This window comes from Dasypus novemcinctus, chromosome 23, assembly GCF_030445035.2.
Source record: "Dasypus novemcinctus isolate mDasNov1 chromosome 23, mDasNov1.1.hap2, whole genome shotgun sequence".
In the NCBI taxonomy this organism is placed as follows: domain Eukaryota; kingdom Metazoa; phylum Chordata; class Mammalia; order Cingulata; family Dasypodidae; genus Dasypus; species Dasypus novemcinctus.
Genome location: NC_080695.1, coordinates 45,714,358 through 45,724,972, shown reverse-complemented (window position 1 = coordinate 45,724,972; position 10,615 = coordinate 45,714,358). Strand labels below are relative to the sequence as shown.

At 55.2% G+C, this 10,615-nt stretch overlaps 1 protein-coding gene across 2 annotated transcripts; it reads left to right on the top strand.

Annotated features, from left to right (window-relative positions):
* Positions 1-779: 779 nt before the first annotated feature.
* Positions 780-9,683, top strand: LOC131275581 (ral guanine nucleotide dissociation stimulator-like). Of its 2 annotated transcripts, none has more exons than XM_071211486.1 (13): positions 780-1,335; positions 1,746-1,856; positions 3,128-3,216; positions 3,832-3,888; positions 4,558-4,751; positions 4,980-5,650; positions 6,350-6,565; positions 6,851-6,954; positions 7,427-7,511; positions 7,856-7,930; positions 8,372-8,458; positions 8,867-8,899; positions 9,220-9,683. In XM_071211486.1, the coding sequence occupies exons 1-13, from the start codon at positions 1,198-1,200 to the stop codon at positions 9,343-9,345; spliced, it is 1,986 nt and encodes a 661-aa protein (XP_071067587.1). In that variant the 5' UTR covers positions 780-1,197; the 3' UTR covers positions 9,346-9,683. The 2 variants fall into 2 exon arrangements, with proteins under 2 accessions (XP_071067587.1, XP_058142305.1); XM_058286322.2 differs by having other exon boundaries at positions 3,023-3,216.
* Positions 9,684-10,615: the final 932 nt, after the last annotated feature.

Here is a 10,615-nt window from a genome sequence, read left to right as displayed (position 1 = left end):
ACTTATGCCTGATGGATGGTAGACAAGGTGATCCTTCAGCACTGACATTCAGTGACTCTGGAAGTTTGAGATCTTATTAGGCAAGACACATACCAAGGAGGAAGCTCATCTCAGTGCCATTGACTTCTCTTTCATCCAGGGATCCAGCCAAGGGCAGATGTAGTGGATGAGGACAAGTGTGATGACATTTCAAGGAACTGATCAAATCTCAGGAGGTGGAGAGCCAGGAGTACCTGTTCTTCTGTGTCCCAAGCTGACTCCTTCTGTGTCCAGGATCAGACATGACACTAGGGATGTTGCAGAGACCCTGGGAACCTCCAGGATGCAGGCATCCCTTGAATCACAGCTCCTGAACCTCAGAAGTCACCCTTGTCTTATTGTCAGCAATGATTTTTGGGAGATGCACAGATAAGATCACTTGGAAATCACATGCACCTATGGACATGGGTTCAAACAGTCTGTGGGCACCCATTCTTGGCCAAGTTCTGTGTTGCTCAGTAATTTGGTTCAAGAAGCAGGGGCCCAGGCAAACTAGTTCTTGGAGCCCTGGGGTAAGAATAGAGCAGATGACAGTGGGACAAGACTGAGACAGCAATCCAGGAGTGGGAGTGAGTTTATGAAGATCACACAGGCCTGCCCAGGGCTGATTTGAGTTATATTCAATGTTACCTCCATCACCTTCCTGTTTATTCCATGTCTATATCTGTGAATTCAATCTGTTACACAAGACTATGGGGTTTGCAGTGTTTGCCCCACATTGACTTGGCCATGTGCCCAGGAAGCAGATGCTAGAATGATTCCCAGTGTATTGGGCAGGAGAGTTGGGAAGCCTCAGAAACTAGTGTGGTGTCACAAAACTGAAAAGAAAAGGGAGTCAGGTCCGCACCCAGGTGCGTCTCCTCCTAGCCGGGCCCGAGCTGAACACCGGCCTTCCAGGAAGCTGTGGGGAGGGACGTGTGGGCAGAACTTTGACCACTTAACAAGATGATTTGGGTGAGGGGGATAGACAGACAGACATGCAGAGGGAGTTTTGTGGAGTTTTTAGTCCTGAGAGGGCACTGGGAAGGGGACTGAAGGAGGTGACCTCACTGCCTTTGTCACAGACCCAACAGAACTTGGAACCCTGGTAACCAGGCCCCAGATTCCAGAGGCAGCCCCTTCCCAGCTCACTTGGCAGGAGACGCTCGAGAGAGCAGGATGTTCTCCTGCTGCGTTCGCAGACCCCGAGGCTCAGGCCTCAACCAAAGTAGGAATGAGTCCTCTTCCAGTGGCTTTCGAAATTGGTTCAGGCCTCAGCCACAAAGCCCCAGGCCACTGACCAGGAGGTCCCCAAAGGTAACATGGGGTGACCTAGGAACAGCCAACTGAGCACCTGCCACTACTGAGCTCCTGCCTTGGCAGCCCCATGTCCCATCCACCACCCCGTGTGGGGGAGGCATAAGCAGGGGCCACCCTGGGAAGCAGCAGGCTGTCAGGGATGGGAACCCAGTAGGTCCTTCCCTGTCACCTGCCAGGCCATGGCTGGAAGGGTGGGAAGGTGTGTCTTGAGGGTGGCTCTCCTGTGGACCAGTGTTAATCCTGAGCCCTGAACTGTCATCTCCTCTCCAATGGGGCTGCAGGGAAAGGGTGACCCCCATTTGGGCCTGACCTGGATCTTGGCTCCAAAGAAGTGCTTCATCCCCTGTGGTTTGGGGAAGGCCTCTCACTGACCCTCTTGTCCCACCTGCTGGGCACTGTGTTTGCAGAACTGCATGCAGATGGTAGGGGAACAGCTGGAGGAGGGGCTCGTCTACGCCGTCTACATAGAGAAGGTGCAGGTCCGTCGAGGCCCTGGCCAGGGCCAGCGCTGGTACCAGGTGGGAGTAGGGATCAATGGGGTATGAAACAGCAGGGTGGGGGGGTCCCCAGAGCCTATATCCCATCTGGCACTCCCCACTTTCTCTCCCAGGGCTTTCTCCCCTGATGTGCCCAATAGCCCACTTCCCAAGGAACCTGGGGCCCCACAACTCCCCACCACACTGCCATTCCATGGACCAGGGGGAGGTCACCTCAAAAGTTTAAGAACCTCAGAAAGGAGGCCTTAGCAGGGATTTCCCTGCAGGGTGGGCTGCAGGGTGGGCCCACGTCAGATCTGTGTGCATTTGGCTGCTGTATTTCTGTTTCCACTCCTTGGCCCCGTGTCCCCGGGCAGCAGTCTTCATGACTGTCCTCCCACACCTGCCCCAAGCCACACAGCTCCTCTCCTTAGGAGGGTTCTTGCCATCTCCCATGACCATCCTCTTGCCCTTCTCAGGTCAGGAGCTGAGGCCTGACTTGGCTGCCAATATTCCAGAAGCGAGGAGGCTTAGAGCAGCGGTTTGGCCTTAAGTGCTGCTGGACCTGGAACATTCCTTTCCTTTTCCCTTTCAGCACTGGTGACCTGGGCACCAACCATGGGTCCTAAGCAATATTCCCTCCCCCCACCCCAGTAGAGGCTCTTTGGAATGGGCAGGGTGGGTAGAGGACACACAGCCCTTTCACCACCAGCGAGCCACACAGGAACTGCCTAAGGCTGGAGCAGTTCCATCACCACTGGCTGTCTCTGTGGGTGGCAGCATCCCTGCAGCCCATATGGAATTGTCTCTTTGCATTTTCCTTTAGTTTCCTGGTCTTAGTTCTGGGTGGCAAATGGCATCATGTTGTGGCTTTGGCCCCATGAGCAGTGGAGGAAGTCGTTTACTGACAGGTGGGTCTGCCAGACCCTGAGGTGTCAGTTCAGCTCCTCGGCCCTGCAGTGGGGTTTCTCCCCCAGGGACACCCAGGCCCTTGTCCTTTGCCAGGTCTGGAGTCTCACCTTTCAATGACCTCCTCACCTCCAAATCAAAAGGAGGCCGAGGACCTTTCTCTGCTGGAGGCATGCATGTGACCCTGGCCTCAAGGTGCTGAGGGCTTGGATACAGCAGGACTGCCCAGAGCCCCAGCCCCACCCGGGGGTCCCCCGAGCTCTGCCCCTCAGCACATGTGACTCTTCTTCCCACCCTAGAGGATGAATGTCTGGGCCCGCTCGAGGGAGGAGCACCGCATGGTGCGCATGGTCAAGGCAGGCCCATGGGAGAACCTGGCCGAGCACCTGGTGCCCGCCTTCCAGGAGGGGGACCTTGTCTTTGTCAAGACCTTCCTGGGGACATACCGCGTGTTCACCACCACCGAGCAGGTCCTGCACCTGTTGTTCAGAAGGTGAGTGCCCACCCTGTCCCTGCTGCCTTGACTGCTACGCCCCCAACTTGTGTCTCAGAACTGTCATTTCACCCACCGGCCTCAGTTTCCTCCTTGGGCAGGAGGGGGGTCAGGGTACCTACCTGCAGGGTTGATTGTAAGGACTAAGAGTGAGGATGCATGGAAAGTGCTTCCCTGAGCCTGGCTCCCTGGGCAGGGAGGCTGGCGGGGCAGGGTTGTTCCTTAACAGGGTTTTCCTCCTCCCAGTAAAGAGGCTCTCGGGCTCCCCCCCTTACTGACCCCGAGTTTCCTCTTTACTAAGGGAGTTTGAGGTCCCTTTTGGGCCTCTGACCTTGGTGGGTAAGAGGAGGGACCAGTGTAGCCTGTCAGAGGGGTCCAGGCCCACCCTATGCCTGAGAAGGTGCCACTTAGGGCACTTCTTCATCAAGTATATACATCAAGCGTCTACTAGGTACAGGCACTTCCTTAGGCAGATTCATGCAGTGAACAAAGCCAGCCAAAGCCCATGCCCTTCTGGGTTCCATTGGAGTTGGGGCTGCAGGCTGTAACAGGTGTCACCTTAAGCAGGGGTATTCTCAAAGAGAGTCAGCCGTGACATGCCCACGTCTCCCCTAGATATGGACGGAGCCTCCGTGGCAGAGACAGGCAAGGAGGAGGCCTGGAAATGAGAAAGTAAGTGCACTTGGTGGGGAGGGTAAGGGGCTCTCCTCTCCAGAGACCAGTGTTGGAGTTTGGGGGACAGGTGGTAGGGAAGGACTGGGCAGAACACAAAGCCCCACCCATCTTATGAGCTCCCTTGAGAGTAGAGTCCAGAGGGCTTCCCCCTCCACATGGAAAGGCGTCAAGGGAAGCTGTGGGTGGGGTCCTGGGGCACTGGCTGCAGAGTACACTTGGCCAGCACAGCCCAATCACACCCCAGGAGCCCAAACACCACCTTGTGCAGACCCACAACAGGAGGTGGTGAGCAGCCAGCTCCAAAGCTGCCCTGACCTCACTCCTGTCTGCCTGCATGGATGGCAGGGTGGCTGCACTGCTGAAATTTGGGAGGTCAGTGTCAGTGGGAAGAAGAGACACACACAATGCATGGCAGAGGATGAGGCAGCTGTGCAGGGCAGAAGTTGCCTGGGGGGAGGGCCACGAGGGCCCGGGGGAGGAGGACAGATCTTCTTCCCTTATCACTGACATATTGAAGAAGCTCCCACTATGTGTCCATGCCCGGCTATGGAGAGACCAGTCAAAACCTCTCCTGTCCTTATGGACCTGATTTTCCAACGGGAGGGTCCCTGGGCAGTGTGGAAGGAAAGGCCCGTGTCTGACTCTGCTGCCCCCTCCTGTCCTCAGCACCGTCTCCTCGCTGCTGGGCACCTGGATGGACCGGTATGCTGAGGATTTCACAGAACCTACAGGCTCACCCTGCCTCAAGCTGCTGGTGGGCTACGCCCAGGTGTATCTTCCTGGCTCTGCCCTGGAGTGCCGAGCCATAGCTCTACTGTCAGGGAGGAACCATCTGGAGCCCATTGAGGCTGAGCCAAAGGGTGAGGGCGCCTCAGGATGGGAGCATGTGTGCTTGTGGGGTGAGGACCAGGAATGGATCCATAGGCAGGGACTACCAGGGGTTGCCACCAGGTCAGGAACAAAGAGGAGCCCTGATGTCTGGGAACAGTTTTGGGGACTGGATCTTCCCCAAAAGATAGTGGGAGCTTCAAGTGGGAGCTTAAAGACACTTAAAGAAATTCACGGTTTGGAACTTACCTCTTCTGCAGCTCATTTGTCAGCCCCAGAGCAGCAAATGCCTCCAGGACAACATCCACTGCCAGTTCCACCACCTGTGGCAGTCACAGGGGTACTTCCAGAGCCTGAAGAAGCTCCATCTTCACCTCTGCTGCCAGCTCCTGAGTTTGTCCCAGTGCTTGGACAACAAATAGAGCCTGAAGCATTAGGTGATGTAGCACCAGCTCCGGAGCTGAAGGTGGCTCTAGCACCACCACCACTTCTACCCACAGTGCTAGGGCCTGTGACGCCTGTGGAGGTACCATCAATGCCGACTCTGATAGTAGAGCCAGCTCCATCCTCAGATGTTGCACCTGCAGCCATGCTGGAAGAAGTCACATCACCATCTCTATCACCAGTTCCTGAGCTGGAGGCACTCCCACCGCCACCTCCAGAGTCACCTACACATTTCAAGTCAGTGCCCTTTATGGAACCACAGCCTCTTAACTTGCCTTCAGCAGCAACGGCTCTTGAGGGGGAGGCAAGTCTGGCACCACCACCAGAGCCAGTGCCAAGGCTCGACCCAGTACTGGGGCAGGCCACACCCCCGGAACCTTCCTGCTCTTGTACTTTGCCTTTGGAAATCAGGCTGAGTGAGGAGATTGCTAACCTCCTGGCTTTCCCTCCGGAGCTGGTGGCACAGCAGCTGACCCGAATGGATGTGGTGAGCAGCTGGACATGATAGGGTGGGGCTGGGAGGCTCTTCCTTCTGGGAACTGCTGCCCACCTTACCACCCCCTGAATCAGAATCTTAGGATCTGGGTTCAAACACTGGCTCCACTCCCAGAATTTCAACCTGGGCAAGTTTACTACTCCCTAAGCCCATGCTTCACTCCTCTGGAGAGTAGCTATTGGGCAGTAGCCATCTCTGCCTCATGCACTGACTGGGAACATGACATGAGAGCAAAGAAATAGAAAGCCTGAGGGGGCTTCATCATGGAGGCTTGAAGGAGCTCACTGTGGTGCAGCCAACCCCATGGGGTCCCACACAGTGCTGGTGCTCTCCATCACATTGACACGAGATAGGCCCTTATGTGTACTGGGTCCTTGGGCAGGGACCATGCACCCGACAACATGGCATCCGAGGATGCATTATAATGAGGGTTGATGGTGCTACCTGGGCCTGTGGAAGTCTGAGGCACCTTGGGGGCTGGGGGCTGTGAGATGGACTTGAAAATGGAGCCCTCTCCCCTGCAGGCCTTGGGGCTGAGGACTCTAGAGTGCTAGGTCCCCTCAGGGAACAATGAACACACCCTGTCCTCAGCCTGCCAAGCCCCACCTGAGACCACTGGACCCTGGCCTAGGTCAGGAGGGCCTAGGGCATCTGAGCTTGGCATGGTTCCTGACATCCCCTCCTCCCCAGGATCTCTTCAAGAAGGTGGTGCCCTATCACTGCCTGGGCTCCATCTGGTCCCAGCGTAACAAAAAATGCAAAGAAGAAATGGCGCCCACCGTCCATGCCACCATCACCCATTTCAACCGGGTGATAAACTGTGTCATGTCCACCTGCATCGGGAACCAGAGCATGAAGGACCCAGCCAGGGCCAGGGTGGTGGAGCACTGGATCGAGGTGGCCAGGGTATGTTCAGGGGGCTCTCTCTGGTGTCCTGAAACCCCACTTTATACTTATTGGCTCTCAGGACCACAGGCCCTCCTGGCCTGTAGCACAGTCCTGCACTATCCTCCCTTCCAAACAAGGCTACCCCTTCAGGACGACTGTGGGTGTCACTCTGTGTCCATGATGTGCCTCAGGGCCTCTGTCAGTGTCTATCTCATCCTGGGAGTGGATATCAGCTGTGGGAGCTGAAGCTGGAGCAGGGGGACACCCACACCCACTCTCATGGTGAATCTGTCTCCCTCCCAGGAGTGCCGAATCCTCCATAACCAATCGTCCTTCTATGCCGTCATCTCTGGTCTCCAGAGCTATCCACTCCTCTGTCTATTGAAGACATGGGAGGAAGTTTCCAGGTGGGCAGGCCTCTCTTTAGGGGACATAAGATTGGGCGAGGGACCTGGGGAAATTGCCACTTAGGGAGTCTGGGAGGCAGCAGCTCCTGGGTAGGGCCAGAAAGATTGTAGCTCTAGGTCTCCATATCACCTGAGGTGAGCTGTTTTGCCTCAACACCACTTCCCTCCTCCGTCCCTTATGGAGTGGAGCCAAATGGGAGCATGTTAAGTGTTTGCTTCTCAGCAACACACTCTGTCCAAATGAAAAAAGCATGTGCAAAAAGAGCTGCTCATGGAAAGGGATGGGAGTCCCTGCTGTGCACACATGAGAGCTCAGCTCACTAGTCCACACTGTCCTGCAGTGCTCAGATTTACAAAGTTTCAACACCACCCAGCCAGGCAGCCCGAGTCCCAAGCAGCTAAAAGAAGGTGGTTCAGCCCTTACTCCCTCCCCCCCACTCCCACCTTTTCCTTCCTTCTTGCCTTCCCCCAGGGACAGCTTCTGCCTCTTTCTGACTCTGTCAGAGATTTACTGGAAGGAGCACAACCTCTCCCATGGCAGTGAGCTGATCATCAAGGTAAAGAGGAGGCTGGGGTCAGGGCTCAGGAGGTGGGGTGGTTAGTTTTTCACTGAAAGTTTCTGTGAAAACATCCAGCCTGGCCTATTCTGGAAGAAGATGAAGAAGGATGTTTGGCTCATGGGCAGGGGGAGGGGATCATTGTAGGACTCAGTGCTGTGTCCTCACACCACGGATGAAAAAACGGGCTCAAGAGAGCAGTCCGCATGCACAAGGTCATGCTGGGGACATTGTGCATGTGGTGGCAGCAGATTTCCCTCAGTCCACTATTCCCAGGTGCTCAAGACCCACGGGACAATGGGTGAAGGGGAGGGCCTCACTGACCTCATTCTCCACCCTGGCAGAGGTCCATCTCTAAATTCTCCACCCTGGAGGCAAATCCCCAAATAGTCCAGAGGCAGCATCAGCAGCAAGAGAGGGTGAGTGTGCCTGAAGCCAAAGGAGTTGGGGTGAGGTGGCCTCCAAATCAGGATGGGGGCCCTTCTCACACCTGCCCCTCCAGTCCACTGAGCCTGGAAAGCCTCCCTTCAATGTCCCTTCTCCTGGCCTTAGGACGGTGAGCTGTGGGAATCCTGGGGGTCTCCTTGCAGCCAGTCAGAGCAAGAACCTTGAGGAGCTGACTCAGGGTGGCTGGAGGAGGGGAGGGGTACACATGGTTACTGAAGAAAAGTCAGTCCTGGGAGGTGGCTGCAGAGAAATTTGGGGTCTTTGGAGACTTTAAGGGGAACTTAAGGGTTACAGCAAAGTGTCCTAGAGGAAGACTGGGTGGTCCCTGGAGTCTGAGACTGAGGAGTTTCCCAAGTGGTGTCTTGGGGGCACCTGAGAGCCTGTGCTCATCCCCACCCTATCCAATGCCACAGGGTGACATCCAAGGTGTGGTCCCATGCCTGAGAACTTTCCTCACACAATTTTTGCTTTTGGAGTATGCCATGCCAGAGTATCTGGATGTGAGTTGTTCGGGGGCCAGGGTAGGGTGGGAAAGGGGCCCTGAGGCTTGGGTGGACAGGTCCTTCTGTGAGCCCTGAGCTCTCAGCAGTGAGCACATCATGTCTCCTGGGAGCCTCACAGATGCCCTGGGAGCTGGGGTGCCATGAACTTCTTACAGAAGAGTAGATGGAGGCTGGTCCAAGGGGCCTTCTCTCCATTGGTTCATCACAACTTGGACTGGAAGGTCTCTGTCACCACTCCCAGTCCCCACTAAAGGAAGCGAGGGGCTTGCCTGAGTCCATCTGTGGTCTGGGCTGCCCAGTGCATGTTGAACCTGCAGTAGTAAAGCATGACAGGGGCAGAGGGGCAATGGGCTTGGCAATGGCTAGGAGCCCCTTTATGATGAATGCAAATTCTCTGCCTTCCAGGGAAGGAAGATCAATTTCGAAAAAAAAAGGAAGGTGAGTAGCTGTGGCCATCACTACAGGGGTGGGGCTGGGGTGGGGTCAGGGTAATAAACAGAGACCCTCCTGGGCAGGACCCCCCAGGGCTGCTCATAGCTTCCTCTGAAATTGAGGGGGATAGTGGGTGGGGTTGTGCATGGGATGAAGAACAACTTCTAGGAGGATGAGCTGTGTGAAGTCAGCCCTGAGGGCAGGCAGAGCCTGGAAGGGAGTGAAGAGGTGGGGGATCCACAGGACTAAAACCAGCCCCTGGACCCCGTCCCACCCAGCAAGCCCACCCAGGTTTTGATGATACATCTTCCTTTCCTTGGCCCCAGGAATACCAGATGGTGGAGGAGCTCCAGCAGCTCCAGGCGGGCTGCTGCTATGAGGCCCTTGTGCCACATGAATCATTTGGAGCCTGGTTTGCAGCCATGGAGCAGCTCAGTGAGAAGGACCAGTGAGGCCAGGACAGAATCAGGCCATAGTAGGAGCGGGATGGTCCTGGTGGCTCCTGGGTCACCATAAGACCCTGCAGTTGGCTCCTTTCATGTTTTGAAAACCTGTCCTGTGGGTTTGGGTCCATTCCTTGCTCTCCAGGATGCAAGAATTGTCAGGGACCTCTCATGCATTTCCTGTCCAAGACCTGGACTCACACATACCTCCCAGGTGCCCTCTTCTCTTTCCATGTAAAATAACATTTAGAGACCAAAATCTACACATGAGAGAAGGATTTTGCTACCAGATTTTCTTTACTTACAGGCCTGTTCAATAAAGAGAGCTAGAAGCTCTTTTTTATTTATCGAGAAAGTGGGTTATTTCAGACATAGATCAGGGACATATCAGGGAAGTGCCTGCCTGGCCTGGCCCACTGAGGTTGGGGTGAGCAAAACTACTTGGCCAGGCAGACCTGAGAAGGGGGACCCTGAGCTGGCAGGCATCAGGGCCATTTAGAATTTCCCCTTTTGGTACTTGGGTCCCTTCTGCATACTCCCCAGAAGGGCTGAGATAGCTCTGTCCTTCACCTTGGCAACCATAGGTGTGTTTTGCTTCAGGAGAAGAAAATGGTGATGGGCTGAGGGATCCATAGTGTAGTAAACTTTTGCACTGTGTGGGATCTGCAGCACTGGGGGGTGGGATAGAAGGGTGGTCAGCTGTGCCCTGGAGGCCCCAGGACACCCCAACACTTGTGCCCACATGAGAGAAGGCCCCAGCCAGGGACCTTAATTCCCTATTCCAACTCCAGGACCATAAAGGAGCCCTGGGAGTGACACCTGCCTGAAGGAAAGACTCTGCAGAGGTGCAGCTAACAATGAAGGACACTTAATTAAAGAGTGACTCTGACTCTAACTGCCATCCTCAGAATGGAGCTGCCATGAGGTCATGTACTCTCACCCCCATGCCCTGCCAGCTGCACTGCTCAGGATCTAGGGGCTGAAATTGACTTTCTAGAACCCAGTGCACATACACCAAATCCAGCACTACCCAGGACAAGACCACTAAGGCCCAGCAAAGACCACCTGAGCCAGGCCTTCTGAGCGGGATCCTAAAGTATTTACACTTTGACCCTATTTTCCAACTGTCTTTGTGGCCTAGAACAAGCTAGAAAGAAACACCAGACTGGAGTTCATGCTCTGGCTTCAGTGACATGGTGACTCATCTCCTTTCTTAATTGCTCCAGTCCTCAGTCTTCCTGTTCTGTAGGACAGGTCCTTCTGCCCTATTTCACACCTC

Bases quoted from the DNA above. Each gene is read 5' to 3' on its own strand.
- LOC131275581 (XM_058286322.2), top strand. From the start codon at position 1,198: ATGTTCTCCTGCTGCGTTCGCAGACCCCGAGGCTCAGGCCTCAACCAA. The intron at 3,217-3,831 runs GTGAGTGCCCAC...CGTCTCCCCTAG, and splicing joins CTGCACCTGTTGTTCAGAAG to ATATGGACGGAGCCTCCGTG. The intron at 7,931-8,371 runs GTGAGTGTGCCT...CCAATGCCACAG, and splicing joins AGCATCAGCAGCAAGAGAGG to GGTGACATCCAAGGTGTGGT.